A 19,264-nucleotide genomic window follows, 5' to 3' on the forward strand; every position below is an offset into this window, starting at 1 on the left:
TGCGTTTCCTTTTTTGCCTTGGCCATCACGAAACCCAAAACAAAATTAATTTCTCAACTGGAGTGCTGTCTTTAGCCTAGAGTGTCTGGTGTATTTTACCTTTGTTGTATGGTTTTATTGTGTCCATGCTTTTCATTGTAAACCACTGCACATCCTTTTTGGAGGTAGGCAGACTATGGTAAATAGAGATAATGAAAAGTTCAGCCCATGCTTTCTCCTTGGGTTGGAATGTAAGGAATACTTGCTTTCCTTCCCACCATCACACCCCACCTTGAAAGTTGGGGCAGGTTTTACTGCCTTTTTCACTTTGGAGATCCTATGGGTTTCCACTGCTTTACCTGTACAAACATACTTTTTTTTTTTTTTGCCATATGACATACAGTAAGATATACTTTTTAAATGCTTTTCTTTTTTTTCATTTTATTTATTTATTTTTGGCTGCACTGGGTCTTGGAAGCCGTGCGCGGGCTTTCTCTAGTGTGGAGAGCAGGGGCTACTCTTCATTGCGGTGTGCAGGCTTCTCATTGCGGTGGCTTCTCTTTTTGCAGAGCACGGGCTCTAGAGCTCAGGCTCAGTAGTCGTGGCACATGGGCTCAGTAGTTGTGGCTCATGGGCTCTAGAGCACAGGCTCAGTAGTTGTAGCGCATGGGCTTAGTTGCTCCGCGGCATGTGGGATCTTCCCGGACTAGGGCTCGAACCCGTGTCCCCTGCACTGGCAGGTGGATTCTTAACCACTGCACCACTGGGGAAGCCCAAACACCCTTCTTAGAATGAGTGTAGATCTAACTGACAATTTCTACAACTTTCCTCCAAAACTTCGTCCCTCTTCCTGGCCACATCTCAGGATAGCCTGCATTTAGTTAGAACCCATAGAGTTGAAGCTCAAAGAGGCTACATTATCCATCTCTGAGTGGGTAAGAGGTAGGAGGGCCCTTGTAATAAGCAAGAGCTGAGTGTGGGTCGGTGCCAGGGGCTCTGCCACCAGAGATGCTGCACCTCAGCAGGGCAGGGAAGGGCTAGGTGGTGATTCCCTCTCTTTCTCTCAAGGATGCCAGGGATTTATGGTAGTATCATTACGCATTGCCCTTCCGTCTCCCCATGCCCAAGTTTACCTCTTCGACTCCAGTGACAGAGGACGCGTGACTCTTAACCAGCTTCAGGCTTGTGATGGCTTCTGCTGCAGCTGCACTGGAGACCTGAGTTGAGAGTAAAGTCCACTCAGAGTGGCTGCCCCTGACCTTGTTGGGGCCAGTCCTACAATGCTTTCCAAGGACATGCTACACAGCCACAGGGCCCCGGTGCAGGGCTGGGGAGGGGGGGCGGGGGAAGGTGCAGCAATTAACCTCAGGTAAATAGAGCTCTCTCCATCCAAACCCTCTTTGATCAGGCCTGCCTGCCAGTCCTGGAGTATGACTTACCAGCCTTTGAAATGACACAGGAAGTGGGAGGCCATTTATTCTCCAGGAAGGACCCCATGCTGCCTGCAGAAGACTAATTATCCATGACAGTTGTCTGGACTGGCCCTGGTTCACCAGTGGCAGTGGGTGTCCCCAGGGTCCCTCCTCAACAGCCCCTCCCTCTCCCCAGACCCCACGTCACTTCTCCACCAAAAATACACATATCCTGCTGGGGTTTTTATAGAGAGGAGAAAGGGGAACTGCTCTTGCTTTGTCATTCACGTGTGTGAGATCACCAGGTAAGGGTCGAGAGAAGGAGAAAGAGCAGGTGGAGGGGCAGGTGGCAGCAGACCACGTGGCTGGTGGCCTCCAGGCTCTGGTCTACACACTACCTTGGAACCACATACAGCCAGCCCCCAGACAGGGCACCACGCCTGGTTCAGAACCTCTTCCCTTTTCTTCAGTGTTCTCAAAGCCCATCATGTATTGTCAATCACCATATTTGTTTTCCAAAATCCCAAGATTACTTAGCAAGAGGGGGTAGCAAAGGTAGGGTCCAGGATCCAGAGATCAAGGCTGCATTCTTAGGGCAATTCCTGCAGTACTAATGGGGCTTAACACTTAGAACTCCTATGGTTTCTGAGTTTATGAGACCAACTCCAGTTCCTACCCATTAATTAGGTCTTCCCACCGGCTCCCATGTGGTAGGAACAAATATGTCACAGGACTTGCCCTGTAAGTCCTAGACTCTACTCTGGCCCAAAGCCTTCCCAGCCTCCAGCCCCTGTCCGGTTCTTTCCCTACCACACATGGGGAGGGGCAGCAAAGAGAAACCGTCCCGGCTCACATCAATGGAGCAGGCCAGCAGAGACCCTGCTCGAAGGGCCTTCCGGATGATCTGAAACAGACTGGCTGGCGGATTCTTCAGCTCATAAAACTCAGAGATGCCACCTGTGAAATCCTCAAAGCCCTCCAGCGAGAGCCTCGTAAGAACTGTTGAGCCTGTTGGGAAAAAAAAAAGAATACATGCATCATTCAGAGCCATTAGCAACCCCAGCGAGGGGACCACATGGGATGGGGTCGGTAGGACATGGTGTGGTCTGGAAGGGACAGGAGGACCTTTGCCAATTTTGTCTGTGGGTCAGGGAGGGGCTTAGGCACACTTTCACGTGGCCAGCTCAGCACTTTTCCAGGAGCAAATCTCAGATCACCTCTCACCAAGCCATGTGCTCTATTAAAAACCAAAGTGCAATTTTTCCAGAGCTGACCTTGGCTTCTTGGGTTTCTGGGGGTTGGGGGCATGGGTAGGGATGATGGGGACCCTCCCTCAAAGCTGAGAGGCATCCCTTGGGGTTTGCTTTGGGAATAGGGCTGGGAAGGAACAGGGGTTGCACAAAAGGGTACCAGTCAATGAAACTGATTCAAAGAACCCCAGAGAAGACTTTGAACATTGAATGCCAGTGAGAAGGAGCATGACTCCCAAGCAAAGGGTAGAGATTTTGATGAGTTTGGGATCTAAGTACATTTGCTTTATTCTTCTTCTTTGTCATTCTTTTAAAAATTCACATTGGGGCTTCCCTGGTGGCGCAGTGGTTGAGAGTCCGCCTGCAGATGCAGGGGACACGGGTTCGTGCCCCGGTCCGGGAAGATCCCACATACCGCAGAGCGGCTGGGCCCATGAGCCATGGCCGCTGAGCCTGCGCGTCCGGAGCCTGTGCTCCGCAGCGGGAGAGGATACAACAGTGAGAGGCCCGCGCACCACAAAAAATAATAATAATAAATTAATTAATTAAATTAAATAAAAATTCACATTGACCTAAGAACTGACTCGGGGGTTTGAAAGAGGACAAAGCTGAGACACTAAGAAGCTAAGTGGTGGTCCCAGTTCACTCATTCATGTGGGACAGAGCTGAGCTTTTAACTCATAGCCCAAATTTCTGTTTCTCTTAGTTATGGAGGGGTACTTTACATGGGGTGCAGGGGCTGGGAACGATGGGCATGTCACCCAGAGTCTGGGGAGGGGCAGGTAAAAATCCTCCAAGGAGACGGCAGAGCCTCCTAGCTCCTCCCTGACCCACTTATTTGGCGTAGGCCTTCTCCAGCAGCGCGCTCCAGAGCTCACTGCCTTCCTCGGAGCACAGGAAGAGCAGCTCCCCGTCCTTGGTGGGCAGCCTGTCGTCCACCACCACCTCCACCCACCCTCCATACTGCCAGAACCGCGGGAGGAAACACAGAGCCCGTTCACAGGAATGAGCTGAGAGGTAGAGTCAGTGTTCTCAGTGGACCTCAGAAGGAGCGTCTGTGCTGATCAAGGTTCCAGCCTTGGACATTTAATGAACTCCTTAAGAGCAGGATCTGTGTCTTACTTATCCGTGCCCATAGGAGATGCCAGCAAAAGCAGGAAACATCGAGTCCAGTGGCTGAGTTTGTGGATAAGAAAACTTGCATCACGCAGTGGCAACAGTGATGCCGCGTGATGCCACTCGGGCTCACATCTCCTGACCCTCACTCCAAGGTGCCTTCCTCGGGCTTCCCTGGTGGCGCACTGGTTGAGAGTCCGCCTGCCGATACAGGGCACACGGGTTCGTGCCCCGGTCTGGGAAGATCCCACATGCCGCGGAGCGGCTGGGCCCGTGAGCCTTGGTCGCTGGGCCTGCGCATCCGGAGCCTCTGCTCCGCAACAGGAGAGGCCACAACAGTGAGAGGCCCGCGTGCCGCAAAAATAAATAAATAAATAAAAAATAATAAAGACATGTAGTCACCTTCAGGATGGGAATTTTATTTTTTCTTTTTTTTCCTTTGGCGGTGCCTCCCGGCTTGCGGGATCGTAGTTCCCCAACTGGGGATCGAACCCAGGCCCCCTGCAGTGAAAGTGCCGAGTCCTAACCACTGGACCACCAGGGGAGTCCCCAGGTTGGGATTTCTTTATTCGAAATACCTGATCCAGCCTGATGGCCAAGAGTGATATTGGCAAAGAAGGAAGAAAAAACACAAGTAGCCTCTGACGTAAGATACCACTGTCTTCATGATTTAATAGTGATACAAGGCAAAGGGCTTAGGTAACAGATCAGAAGTCCAGTAAACATTCACGGAGCCCTGCTACCCCCCAGGCACGGTGGATTACAGAGATGCAGAAGAGAGTCAGTCCCATGGAACACACAGGCAGGGCTCCCAGGGTTATTACAACCCCTTCTGCCCATCGCAGTGCCCACTTCCAGGAGGACGAGGAGCCGTGTCAATTCTCTACTCATCACAACCACCCGGCGGGCTGGGTTTGATTACAAGCCCACTGTACAGCTGTGCAAACTGAGGTGGCGAGGCCACAGGCAGACCATGAAGACCCAGGTCTCCCTGGGGGGCTTTTTGCACCCAGGGTGCTGAATTAGGCACTGCTGGTAGCACAGATCCAGAGAAAGAGAGCAGCCTTCAGGGAGGGACATGTCCCGGAGCACTGCAGGGTGGTGGATTCAGGGGCAGGGAGAAGATGGCAGGACCAAGGTGACCTGGGGCGGGGAGAGAACAGTCTGGCCAGACCTGGTCCCCGCCACCCCACTGGCATATGGAGGTACACTTTCTCCGTTCTGTCGGCCCACTGCACACTGCCCCCTTCTTTTGGAGAACCCCCCTGTGGTTTGGGGGGAGCCTGGCAGTCAGAAGAGCAAAGCCCATGACCCAAGCTGAGCCAGTCAAATAGCACCTCACCCCTCTGGCTGAACCCAAGGAATGGGCAAAGATCCCAACCACCAGATCAGAGACTTTTTCTGAGATCTGTAAAATCAAAGGTGGTTTGCGATACTACCAAGTTGAAGGCTGGAACCCTAGTGGTCATCTCTCCTTCTGCGTGAAGCCAGCCTGGCATGGAAGAGGGTGGAGTGGAGACAGGACAGGCAGAGAGAGCTCCAGGAACACCTAGATCCCTAGATCCAGGCTTCTCGAGGCCAGCACTGCCCTTCCCTTTCCACGGTCTAGTGGGTGAGCCAATAACTTCTCCTTTTTCTTTAAGCTGGTTGGGTTGAACTTCTGAAGCCAATGACTAAAGGAGTCCTGGCCAGTCCAGAGTCATGACTTACCGCGTCGGGTGAAAGAAGCCAGAAGCATGTACTTCGTGGTGGGACAGAATCTATTTCTGTGGACACAGAGGCCTCAGAGGGACACGCATGGGCCAACATGCAAAGGAGAGACAGACGGTGCTGGGACAGGCAGCAGAGGGACAAGCGAGGTGCCCGCAGTTCCCTGTGTGATGCGCCAACCATGAGCCTTCGCTGGAAGTGGGCACCGCAGACGCGCCCGACAGGGCATAATCCTACACTTAACAACTTATTTCCTCTCACTATGGTGTGGCCCTGAGATCTCCTCACACTGGAGGGATGCTGTGTGTGTGGCCCTTGCTAGATCTGGTGAGCGTGGGCTCTGCCAGGAAGACCAAGCGTGGTAAGGCTGCAGCTGCAGGGAACCCCTCCTCAGTGTGTCCGGGTGAAGAACTCCAGGCCTGGGGATCCAGGGAGGGATTTTGTCTGGGGGCTATTTCATCAACAGATACGCATTTGATTACTGGTGTGGAGGCAAACCACACCGCCCTCAGGCAGAGACTGAGTCACCCAACAGAAAGTCATATTACACAGTAAGAATTACCTGGAGCAATTGAATCTTTAGCATTGCAGACTTCCCAGTCTTTCTTCCTATAATAATGTCTCCAAAGAAAGTTAGCTCCTGGACTCTACATGAGCACAGACTCTGGTGGGAGGCAAGGGGCTCACATGGCGAGGATGAAGCCTGGCTTGGCGAGAAATACATCGTATATATATAATATAATTACATTGAAATAGTTATCAAAATATGTTTTTAACATTAGAATATGGTAAGGTTCGTACTTCTTTATTAACATTCTATATAAAAGTTTTGGAGTGGCGACTAATAAACACCATAATTATGAGGTAATGATGAATATGTGGTATTTTGAATTATTTGCAACAATTGTAATGTAATATGAATATAAGCCATGATTTCTATTACTGTGCTTCATTGTCTGCATTCATACCAAAAGGAAATAAGTTAGTGAGAGTTGGTGTAACTAAAGATGTAACGGTACAATTCTTTCATGCTCTGGAGATAATGTTCAATATACAAATCCTCTGGTAGCCCACTGACTCAAATTCACACTAAAGTGTAAATGATTGTCCTGGGCCCTTTCCTCAGAGTAGATAAGACAGTGGTGATAGTGGGACTGAATATGAGGTCACTAAGCACTGGGAATCAAATAGAAGGGAAAGATATTCCATGGTGACTGAAGCAGCCACACTTCAAACCTGCTGACAAAAACCCTCACACACACACTACTGCGGAGAAGGACATTCACTGCACCATTTTGTATAATAGCTGAAGAGAGAAAATAACTCGTGTCCATCAGTAGGAGACAGGCTAAATCAACTGGTACTTCGCACAATGGACTGCAATATTCTGTGTGGTTACAAAGGAATGAAGCCCATACGCTGACATGGAAAGAGCTCCAAGACATTTTATTTAGTAAAATAATAACAAATAATGGAAAGGTGCTAAACAATGTTTACAGTATGCTGCCTTCAAGGCAAGAAGGGGATACAAATTAGAATACGTATTTAGACTTACTTGAATTTGCATAAAGAAACAGTGAAAGGATAAGGAAAAAAAAAGGTTCCAGGACAGCAAGCAGTGGAATAGATGGAGACAGACAGGAAGCTGAATCTTCACGGTGGACCTTTCAGCTGTTTTCATTTTTGAACAGTGTGTATTCAAAATAATAATAAAATCACGGTAACACAAAACTGTGTAAAGGACATCATTTTCATTATATAGATCAACTGTTAAAAAATAATAACAGGACTTCCCTGGTGGCGCACTGGTTAAGAATCCGCCTGCCAATGCAGGGGACACGGGTTCGAGCCCTGGTCCGGGAAGATCCCACGTGCCGCGGAGCAACTAAGCCCATGCGCCACAACTACTGAACCTGCGCTCTAGAGCCCGGGAGCCACAACTACTGAGCCCATGTGCTGCAACTACTGAAGCCCGTGAGCCTAGAGCCTGTGCTCCGCAACAAGAGAAGCCACAGCAATGAGAAGCCCGCGCACCGCAATGAAGAGTAGCCCCCGCTCACCGCAACTAGAGAAAGCCCGCGTGCAGCAACGAAGACCCAACGCAGCCAAAAATAAATAAATGAATTTTTAAAATAATAAAAAATAATAACAAAGATGTTTTAAACCTGGAATAGACCCCACTGCACTGTGCTGGACTGTGTCAAGCCTGAAAGGCACTGAACAAACATGAATCCCTGTCACACCCTGATTCAACAGGTGCAGCATGACACCCCCTGGTTCTCTGATCAGGAAGTTTTCTTCTTAATCTCTCCACGATCCACCCCATCGTTAACGCCACCGAGCTCAAGTCTCACAGGCCACACAGGTTGTTGTCACTCAGCTCCTGGCAACCACCCTGGTGCTGAGTTGCAGGCCTGGCGTGCAGGCACCCGCTTCGATACACGTTGAGGCTCCATCTGGTCCACAGGCCCTCCGGCCCCGTACCCAGCATCCTTCAGGAAATTGGACTCAACACCCGCTTTCCGCTCTGCTCATTAAAAACCACCACTGCAGCAGGGCTAACCCGGAGCAGCCTCCACGGTGTGGCCCCCTCACTTTGACGTGAGTCGGATTCGGAGAATCAGGTTCATTTACTGCTCCTCTAGCTGCAGGCTCCATCAGCAGCGCACGCTCACCATGGTAACGCTCAGGCCTCTTTTGGGAACGCTTCTTTTCTCTGAGCTTAAAACTATTCAAAGGAAGATCTATCCAAGTTGATCAATTAAAAGACACTTATTAAATACCTTTGCCAAAGTCAAAACATCTACAACAAGAAGCTGTTAAAAGCATAGATTAGAAGCTGTGTTTCCCTGAGACACGTGCTCAATGAGGTTAAATATTTAGCTGGAAGTAAAAAGGCACAGCACAGTCATCCAGAGCAATAAAAGGTCAGAACGCTACCCCTGTGTGAGCCCTCACACGAAGGCTTAGGAGACTGTGGCTGTCAGGGAACAGGGCTCGCGTCTGAGCGGTACCCGAATCGTTCCCACTGCTTTGTGCGCACGCACCATGAGCTCTGGCTAAGGGGATATCGGCTATACTCGTCAAAGGAGAGAACATTGGAAGCATTTAAAATAAATGCCGGTGATTCAAAATCATAAAAGTTTCCCACAGGCTCAAGAGAACAGGAGGAACAAGGAGAAAAAGGATGGAGGGGAAATCTTCTGAAGGATAAAGGGTGATTGGGGCCACGTGGACGCTGAGATTTTGTTTGTTTGGCTAATTTTCAGCAGATAGAATTTGTCTCCTCCTGCCTTCGTTTCCAGGTCTATTTCCTGAAGCTGTCACTGGCTGGCCGTTTGGAAGCCCAGCGAATTCAATTCAGAGCCGTGTTGTCCCTGAAACGTCAGTGTTGTCCCACTCAAAGAAGAAACTGTGATGCCCTGGGATCAGGAGGGCTTATGAGATCAACAGTGCTGATCTGCTATCAAGGAGAACCTCGGTTTCCAACACGTAAGGCTAGAACGTACAAAATAAATTATTTCCTCAACTTAACTGAGCCTGATTTGGAGGGAATACGAAAGGTTGGGAAGTGAAGCTTCTTAATCCCAGGATTCCGGGCTGGAAAGAAGCTTGGCTGGAAAGCTGGGATTCTTCTTTTCTTACTCATGCTAAGAGCATCTATTATGACAGCCCATAATTATATAGACATGGCCATTCCACAGGGCAAATTACATCCACTTAAAGGTCACTACTATCAAAACACAGCCCAGCGTGGTTATCTGCTGCATGCCTATACTTCTGGCTCGTGACTCTAGCACTAAAAGGGGTTAAATGAGCCTATGGAAAATCTCTTGTTAGGAGGAACCAAATGTAGTTCCAGCATTCCAGGCCCAGAATGCAGAGTACGGTCTCAAAACACAAACCCATACGGATAAGTCACAGACATAATGTAGTCGGTCAACTCTAACAGCGTAATCTGACGTTACTCATTACACGTACACACCTGCCTTCTCCCAAATCAAATAGGACTCTCCCCAGTTACTTACCTAGCACACCCTGACAAACGTCTGTACGCGTGGCTCCACCAACGATAAACTGAGGGCTGGGACACAATTCCTGAAACCAATTGGGAAAGCAATTGCAAAACACAAGTCACCAGATGCCCAGTGATGGTGGCAGCAAGAGTGAAAGAACTTGATAGTCCCAAAATTCATGGGAGAGACCTAGGAGAACATCTACTGCACATACCGCCTTTTATTGCTGAGGATGCTGAAGCCCAGAGAAGGCAGGAGAGCTACCCACAGTCACACAGCCAGGGGTGGCAGAGCAGGAGCTGGTGCCCACGGCCAGCTCTTTATCGCTATACATACTGTGTGGGTGTGTGGGTGTGAAAGCGGGTAGGGGGGAGGGTAGGAGAAAGGCAAAGGCTGAGATAATGACATGAGGAACTATGATCTCACCCATTCAGACAACACCCCTATATACAGGGAGAGGATGAGGCTAATGTATAACACTCTAACAAAATGCCCTGCACCCTGTAGACGCTCATTAAATACTTGACTCAATGATGACTCCGTGTGCTGATGGAAACACTGAGGCGTCAGGAAGTGTCCTATACAGAGAGGAGAACTCAGCTCCATTCCCACATCTGACCTACGCTTTCCCTGCTCACCTACCTCAAAGTGGCAGCCCTACAGCCTTGTATAAAGCTGCTAGCTCCTACCTAAATGGGCCAAGACAGTGCCTTTGGACTGGCTTTTTTTTTTTCTTCCAAATATTAAAAAAAATCATTAACTTGTTTTCTATTAAAAAAAATATGTGCATATGGGTAAAAAAAAAATCTAACAGGGCTTCCCTGGTGGTGCAGTGGTTGAGAGTCCACCTGCCGATGCAGGGGACACGGGTTCGTGTCCCGGTCCGGGAAGATCCCACATGCCACGGAGCGGCTGGGCCCGTGAGCCATGGCTGCTGAGCCTGTGCTCCACAACGGGAGAGGCCACAACGGTGAGAGGCCCGCGTACCGCAAAAAAAAAAAAAATGGTTAAGATGATAAATTATATGTTGTGTGTATTTTACCACAATTTAAGAAAAAAGGAAGAAAGAGAGGGAGGAAGGAAGGAAGGAAGGAAGGGAGGGAGGGAGGGAGGGAGGGAGGGAGGGAGGATGGAAGGAAGGGAGGGAGGGAGGGGGGAAGGGGGAGGGAGGGGGAGGGGGAGGGGAGGGAAGGGGAGGAAAGAAGAGCAAATGAACTCATTGGTGCACCTCATTTCTGGACACCCAACCTTCCTGCAGGCCCCTGAGAGACTTCAAGGGAAGAAAGAAATGAAGCATTTAGGAACAGGCTGAGTTTTCCCAGATTCCAAGGCACCTTCCCAATAGAGATAGAATCAGGGTCATTACAAACTCAAGAGTCTATTCAATAATCTGTAAGATCTTAGAGGATAAAACTGGGTTCTATAATGTATCCTGTGATATGTGAGCACAGCCTGGTCAAAAGCAGCTGAGTGAGAATCCTTCACTGATGACTGGGGCTGGAGAGGGTACATTCTGACAAGCTTTTATTTATTCATCTGAAAACTCCCAATAATGGGAGTACTTCAGTTCCACATTAATCAGGTTCTACTACCTCATGGTCTGGCTTTTATAGCATTTTGTTGACAGGCACAAATCAGCATTCCAGTCTGAATTTATCATATTTTCGTGGACAGTGAGACCAGGTAAAGACACAGTTTAGGGGAGAACGTGAAATGTGGTTGAGGAGGTGAGGGCTTTAAGAGTTTCAAATGAAAGAGAAAAACTAGGCAAAGGCTAAAGATACCTGATTTTGGTCACAGAGTGAAATCTTCTCCCCTCCCCCCATATCCATCTCCCCTCCCCCAAGCTCCTGGGGGTCCTTCAGTTCCACTCGAATGTATTCTCCTCCCCTAAGTCTTTCCATCATTCAGTCCTAACATCCCACATTGCCATGCCCGTGATTGATGCCTCTGTTAGCACTTCCTTCATTCTGCCCAGGATGTCGGTCCTTTATTCATGTGTCTGCCTCCTCACAGTCTCCCTCAGAGCCGAGATCCCAGCTCAGTTTCTCCCCGACCACCTTTCTGAACAGGGCATAGCCAACGCCTGGCCCAAAACAGAGGCCTAAAAAAACTGTCTGTTGAAATGAAATGTGGCTGCCAACTCTTGACACTAGAATATAAAACCATGGTCCCCAACCTTGATTTTGCCAACGTCCCAGAGCACCCATATAGGTTCCAGAGGGGCATGGAAGGTGGCTATGGGGGGCTGGAGGGGAGAAGGGCAAAGGAGTTATGCTCAGAGGTGGTAACTGTTGTGCAAAATTGATAGGATGAAAACAGAAGGGGTAGAGATAGTTGGAGTTAAAGGGTGATTTTGACCACATCCAAGGAGTTATTCTCTCCTTAACTTCCCTCTTCAACCATTGCCAAGAAAATAAGGACCATGGCTTGATTTTCCCATCGTGGTCTAGAAGACAAACGGCCCCCTGGCCAAGGGTCGCAAAGCGTGTTCTCTTAGGAGACTTGTGGGCCAGGCACTGAGCAGAGCACTTCAAAGGATTATCTGAATTCTCACAACCACTCTGTGGGGGGGGCTCCTATCCTTGAGGTTAAATCACTGACAAGGGTCACAGAGCAGTAGGTCATGGGCCCAGGTTTTGAGGGGATGGTTCTACATCCCTTGCCCTTGAGATCTGGGGTGGGGGGTAATCAGTGACAGCATCCCAGAGTCCCTGACTCCCATCTGTATTCACAGACCCCCAGCCCCACCTCTCCACTCCCTAGCCTCAATAGAACAATGACAATTCACAACCCTGCACACTTCAGCAACGACGTCACAATGTACCCCAGGACTGATTACTTCTAGCATTGGTTTTTTCCGTCTTGCACTGGCCCAGGGGTCCTATGCAATAGCTACCATGCCTTCTGTGCCTGTTATATGCCAAGCACTGTGCTCTGACCTTTATCTCCAGTCCTTGTACCAACACTGAAAAATAAGATGCCAGTAGCACCATTTTACAGATGAAAAAACTGAGGATCACAGCAATTATCTGTCCAAGACCACACAGGCAGAGGCAGGATTCAAATCTAACTTGTCTGTTTCCAAAGCCAGTGCATGCCTTCCCTCTATACATTATCACCTCTGAAAAGATGTTTTTTAAAGTGGAGGGGCGGGGGTAGGCTGAAATACGGGTTACAGGAACATAGGGCCAAGAACCATAACTTCTCCCTCAGCTACTTTTGACCAGAAGCGAGGGCCCTCCATCCTGACACTCAACAGCAAACCCATCTCCTTACCACGGGCTGCTTCCAAACAATGCCTTGAGTCTGGGGGGAGCATGGTCCAAGATCCTCGTAGTCCAAGGCTGGTGGGGACGCTGGGAACTCTGGATCCTTAACTAGGACCCCTGAGTCCAAGCACTTCTGCCTCAGGGTCTCAAAGTCCTGGCCCAAGGACTTCACGGCTTTCTGGTTGGAGCCAAGACCTTCAGCTGCCGCCTGCTGCTTGGATACTCAGCCACCAGCGCTGCCATGGTCGAGGGCTCCGTGGGGTAGACAGAAGGGCAGAGCTGCTCTGTGCTGTCAGAGATCCGCCCCACGGGGAGGGGAGCTGTAAGGCAGTGTGAAGGGGAGGTGGAACAGGTAAACATCTCACCCGAGGCCCTGCTCCAGAGGGAAGTGAGTCACAGCCAGGAACAGATATGTACCCAAGGTGCAAATGAATCTGCCCCACCCTCCCCTTCTGCTTTCAGCAGACAATTTGGAGGCTGGGAAACTTCCAGGGCCCCTCCCAGGCCATTAGCCTAAGAAATCCATTAGGATCACAGCCATCCATCCCCATCTCATTGCAAGACCCTGCTTACTTCCCATTGGTCCCATCAGCTGAGATGAGAAGGCTTATTGGGCAGCTTGAGGCCAGTATTTTCCAAGGAATTGGTTCTCAGCAGGAGGGCAAGGGGTTAGAGGGGTCTCCTTTCCTTCCAGAAAAGTTTAGTTCCATATTCGCTAGGAGGACAAAAATATCAGAGAAGGGTGATTCATGGAGTGGATCAGAGTAACCCCAAGCAGAGGTGTCCCTCTACAAGTGAAGGCTTTGGCCTTTGCCTGGGTATCTAGCCCAACAGCACCAGTAATTAGCTCTGTCACCTTGGGCAAGTTAGTTAACCTCTCATCCCCTTAATTTTCTCACCTGTAAAGCGAAAGGTAATCGTAGGTTCTACCTTATAGGGTTGTTTGGAAGGGTGATGAGATAGTACACGGAATTTGCTTAGAATAGTACATAAGAAACACTCAGGAAGTACCAGTCATGGTTATTCCTAGGAACCAGGACCAGAAAGAGAAGGCCTGGGGAATAAGAGTTGTGGGTTCTAATCTCAGAAGGGAAATGGGCTCTGGGACCTTGCATTAATCGCTTTTCTCAGGGTTCCAATTTCCGAGGCCTGGTTTACCCTAAGGATCTGGAACGTCAGTGATTTTTGAACCTGGGAGGGGGAGTGGCTGAAAAATGGTCCTCCAAAGATACTGAGTCCCAAACTCTGGAACCTGTGAATAGTACATACCGTATTTGGAAAACGATCTTGGCAGTGGTGATTAAGGATCTTGAAATGGGGACATTATTGTAGCCCTAAATGGAATCACAAGGGTCCTCATGAGACAGAGGCAGAGGGAGACTTGACAACAGACAAAAAAGGAGAAGGCAGTGAATGAATAAACACCCACAGGTATAAGATGCCCAGTGGTTGGATAGATACATACCAGGTATAGTGGACCCAGCATCTTCAGGCAGGGAGCTCATGAGATTGTCTTCCCTGCTTCGGTTTCTCCCCGAGCCTCCCGGGAACACTCCCTTTAGACTGACTGAAATGAACAAGCCCTTCTCCATCTAATCACTGAGTAAACACAGCTGGTAATTTCCCTTCTCCATAAGGGTCTCCTTTGGGGTTAGCAATCTCTTTCCCACCCCACCTGCCTAAATCACCTCCCTTGTCACGTCCAGATGCTGCATGAACAAATTCATCCTCATCTAGGGAGACAGGTCTGAGCTGCTGGGAAGAGAGCCCTCATTTTCCGAGCCAGGAGCCATCTCTGCTCACCAGCCCCACCTGAGCTGACAGCCAACGTCTCCCCGTTACCCAGCCGGGCTCCCGCTGGCCCTGTCAACCTGAACAGACATCTCCCCAGCCTCACACCTCAGACACCCCACAAGAGCCACTGCCAGCTCCACCCAGGAAGCCCAGGATCCAAAACAGAGGCCGATGAGGCCGGGCAGAAACACACCTGCCGTCACCGACTAGTAAGAACACTTCTAGGCAAACAGTGTTGGTGAATGCAGCTCAGACAGAGCACTCAGCTTATCCACAGCGGCTCCTCTCGGCCAGAAGGACAAGGCTGCATTGTGTCCTCAGCAAGGAAGACAAATCACCCCAAAGCCCAAGTGTGCTTTTCAGACAAAGTCTGCAAAGCTCTTTGTCATGCAGAACCTTAACTTCAGTCTCTCTCCTGGGCTTCCCATTTCAGAATTCTGAGGCAAGCATGGGGTGAGTCCAGTGTCGAGAGGATTACAGAGTTCTCGTACATTGCTGGTGGGAATGGAAAATATACAGGCACTTTGGAAAAGAGTTTGGCAGTTCCTCAGAGTGACAGAGTAACTTCTAGCAACATTCCACTCCAGGGAATTGAAACAGACTTGAAAACTTAAGTCCACACAAAAACTTCTACTCCGACGCTCGTAAGACATTATTCACAGTAGGCAAAAAGTGGAAACAGCCCAATGTCAGTCAACGCGTGAATAGACCAACAAAATGTAGTACAGCCATGCAACTGAATATTATGCAGCCATAAAAAGGAATGAAGTACTGACATAGGCTACAACATGGATGACCCTTGAAAATATTATGCTAAGTGAAAGAAGCCAGTCACAAAAGGCCACAAGTTGTGTGCTTCTAGTTATATGAAATATTCAGAATCGGCAAGTCCACAGAAACAGAGTAGATTATTGGTTGCCGGAAACTGAGCAGAGAGGGGAACGGGGACTGACTACAAATAGGTGTGAGGTTTCTTATCGGGGGTGATGGAAATTTTCTGGAATTAGATAAGCAGTGATGGTTGCACAACATAGTGAATATAATGAAAAAAATCACAGAACTGTATATTTTTAAATGGTGAGTTTTGATTATGTGAATTATATCTCAATTAAAATTTTTAAATAAAAGAAAATAGTATTACAGAGACGATGGCCTGCTGTGATCCACGCGTTCATGAGTCGTCTCTAAGTAACAGATGGGTTCCCCGTCTGCCCGGGACAGGAAGTATCCCATCACTCCAAAGAGTGCCAGAGCTGTAAGACTGATCCGTATCTAACCAGCCCTGAGAAAACAGAAGGCTGGGAAGGCCAGATGTGTGGGCTCATCGCTCTCCAGGTCTGTGGGATCGCACACCACCCCAGTCTCTCATCCCTGGCAGGAAAGGGTGGATCCACTCAAGCCCAGCTAGGAGGCTAGCTGAGACTGCCCCCCAGTGGCCAACCCAGACCCTGCGGACCCAGTGTGACTAACGTAAAAACTTACTTTTGAATAGAGATAGCACTTTCAAGTCCATGACCCATTAGAGAGTCACAGCAAGTCTATGGGTAGATTGTACTGTCAGGTTAACCCAAAGTTACTCACATGGCAAACTTGACCCTAAGTCTTCTGATTTTATTTATTTATTTTGTTGTTGTTGTTGTTTTACAGTATTTTTTTTAAATTAATTCATTTATTTATTTTTATTTTTGTCTGCCTTGGGTCTTCGTTGCTGTGCGTGGGCTTTCTCTAGTTGCGGCGAGCAGGGGCTACTCTTCGTTGCAGTGCGCGGGCTTCTCACTGCAGTGGATTCTCTTGCGGAGCACAGGCTCTAGGCATGCAGGCTTCGGTAGTTGTGGCACACAGGCTTAGTTGCTCCGCGGCATGTGGGATCTTCCCAGACCAGGGCTCGAACCCGTGTCCCCTGCATTGGCAGGCAGATTCTTAACCACTGCACCACCAGGGAAGCCCAAGTCTCCCGGTTTTAAATTCCATGTTCTTTCCAGGGCACAGGACCTACACGGCCTACCAGTGGGAAGCCCTGGCCTGGGCAATAGGCCATGAGGCAGGAGACCTGAGAGACAGAAGCCCATTGACCATTCGGCTCTCCAACCCACAAGCCTTCTCTGCACCGACACTTTGCTGGGCAGGGACAGCCACCAAGTAGAAGGATCAATAGACAAGTAAACACCACCCCTGCCCACAAGGAACTTCAATGCTATAGGAGAGACAGAACAACACTCAGAGAAAGGAGCGGCCAGTTCTGAGGTGACAGAGGATAAGGAAGGCTTCATGGAGGAGGCAGCATTCCAGCTGGATCCTGAAGATTTAAGGGACTTGAAGGATGATTAGGATTTGAAAGAGGGCAGTGAGAAAAGGGCATTGGAGACTAGAGGGGCAGCAAGAGTAAAGGCAGGAAGGGCAGTTAATATCCTTCAGAGCGGCTGGAGTGAGGGATGAGGTGATGGACTAGATGATACAGTTTGTAGGGGCTTTGAACATGGAATTTTTCTCTGTAGTTAAGAGGCAATCACTCTAAACCAGGCAAGAATGGATGACGGCCTAAATAAGGTAGTGGCCGTGGGTCCGGGCAGGTGGCGAGATGAATTGCCAAGGGTCCCTCCTCTGCGTGTGCAGGAGTGGCCGGGAAGGCTGGGTGGGACAGGGGACGTGGCCAGGATACCGCTGGCCTCACGGAGGCCCTCTCCCACCCCACCCCTAGAGCTCTAACGGTTCAGGACTCATGTTTTGAGTAAATAGGGGCAACGTGATTTCCTCCAAAAAGGAAACTACTTCCTTGGAAAAAAAAAAAGCTTGGAAAAAAGGTGAGAACTGTCCTGGCCCAGCCTGCTGTAGAAAACAAGGCCACGGAAGGCTGGAACTGTGCACATCTAAAATTTATCATGCAAGCCTTCAGAGTGCCATGGGTAATTGCTGGAGCTTAGTAACTGTTTTTGAGGTCGTTCTTTTGGGCACGTCACTCTGTCACACACTCCCTTGCCCTCTGTCCCTGCCGCCAGGGGGCCGTGGATGTACCTGCATCGTCAGTTTTCTCCTTCTCTACGAGGTCATTTCCTTCCGCATACAACCTTCCTTTAACTTCTCCTCTTTCTAACCTTTCTTGAACCCATATCCCTGATCCATTTCTCCCTTTCTTTTTACAACAGAATTTCATCAAAGGGGTATATACAGTCACTGTGCCTAATTCTCCCCTCCCAGGCTCTTTTACTATCCCTCCAGTCAGATTTTTAGGATAAACCACTGTGGCAATGAACCTCATGACCATGATGTTGCTAAAACCAATGGTTATTTCTCTGTCCTCATCTTACTTGACCTATGAGTAGCAATTAGTCACAGATCAATGCTCTTTCCTTCCAGAAACAGAGAGGGGGGAAGAACTTCACGAGGGATGTCCTTGAGTGGGCAAGAAAGGATCAGATCTAGAACCCAAGGGAAGACATTGGCCTTAGCTAGTAGTACAGAGAGTCCACCCCTAGTCACAGGAGAGAAGGCAGAACAGATGTGAACGTAGATATGACAGTGGGACCCTGGAAAGTTCTCTTCTGACTGCTTTAATTTTTACTCATGGAAATAGGAATTAAGGACATTAGCTGAGAGTGAGAATGGGGTGGAGGTGTTGGAGATTTGAAAGAGGGAAGGGATGAAAGAGAATGGGAGAATGAAAGGATGGAGACATAACAGTATGGTTGCCAGGCAACACTAACAGCACAGTGGAGTCAGTGAACATCAACTGAGTGTGAGACAAACCAGCCTGTATATTAGTTACCTATTGCTGCTAACAAATTATCCCAAACTTAGTGGCCTAGAACAACAAATACTTATTATCTTACCATTTCTGTGGGGAAGGAAGTCAAGAATAGCTTAGCTGCGTGGTTCTGGCCTCAGAGTCTTTCTTGAGGCTGCAGTTAAGATGTTGACTGGAGCTGCAGTCAACTGAAGGCTTGACTGGGGTGGGAGGATCCACTTCCAAGATGGTGCACTCACATGGCCGTTGGCAGGAGGCCTCAGTTTCTCACTCTGTGGGGCTCTCCATAGGCTGCTTGAGTGTCCTCATGACATGGCAGCTGACTTCCTCCAGAGCGAGCAATCCAAGAGACCAAAGAGGAAATCGCAGCACCTTCTACAACCTAGTTTCTGAAATCGCACACTGTCGCTCCTGATTTATTCTACTCATTAGGTGCAAGGCTACTAAGTCCAGCCCACTTTTTTTCTTAATAAGTTTATTTTATTTTATTTTATTTTATTTATTTATTTTTGGCTGCTTCAGGTCTTTGTTGCTGCACGCAGGCTTTTCTCTGGTTGCGGTGAGCGGGGACTATTCTTCATCGCGGTGTGCGGCCTTCTCATTGTGGTGACTTCTCTTGTTGTGGAGCACGGGCTCTAGGCGCACGGGCTGCAGTAGTTGTGCGGCACGTGGGCCGAGTTGCTCCGCAGCATGTGGGATCTTCCTGGACCAGGGCTCGAACCCGTGTCCCCTGCATTGGCAGGTGGATTCTTAACCACTGCGCCACCAGGGAAGCCCAGTCCAGCCCACTCGTAAAAGGAAGGAATTAGCCTCCACCTCTTCAGGGGAGGAGTATCAAAGAATTTGTGAGCATATTTTTAAACCACGACAGTTTGATTGTATTCTTTATTCCAGTCATGTTCGGCTGTGCAGGTACAGGTGCAGGTGCAGGCATAGAATAGGTGGAAAGTTGGGTTAAACAGGGTTATGGACA

General features: G+C 49.2%; 1 protein-coding gene across 1 annotated transcript in view; it reads right to left on the reverse strand.

Moving 5' to 3' along the window:
• Positions 1-12,998, reverse strand: part of CAPN8 (calpain 8) — a gene marked incomplete at its 5' end in the record, with an annotated part of 52,549 nt that extends 39,551 nt beyond the window's left edge. Inside the window, 8 exon segments of the mRNA XM_082833627.1 lie at positions 1,113-1,196; positions 2,245-2,368; positions 2,370-2,399; positions 3,480-3,636; positions 3,639-3,701; positions 9,496-9,565; positions 12,763-12,980; positions 12,983-12,998. Coding sequence (XP_082689753.1) covers positions 1,113-1,196; positions 2,245-2,368; positions 2,370-2,399; positions 3,480-3,636; positions 3,639-3,701; positions 9,496-9,565; positions 12,763-12,980; positions 12,983-12,998 — 762 coding nt within the window.
• Positions 12,999-19,264: the final 6,266 nt, after the last annotated feature.

Source organism: Leucopleurus acutus (genome assembly GCF_964270905.1).
Source record: "Leucopleurus acutus genome assembly, chromosome: 2".
Taxonomy (NCBI): domain Eukaryota; kingdom Metazoa; phylum Chordata; class Mammalia; order Artiodactyla; family Delphinidae; genus Leucopleurus; species Leucopleurus acutus.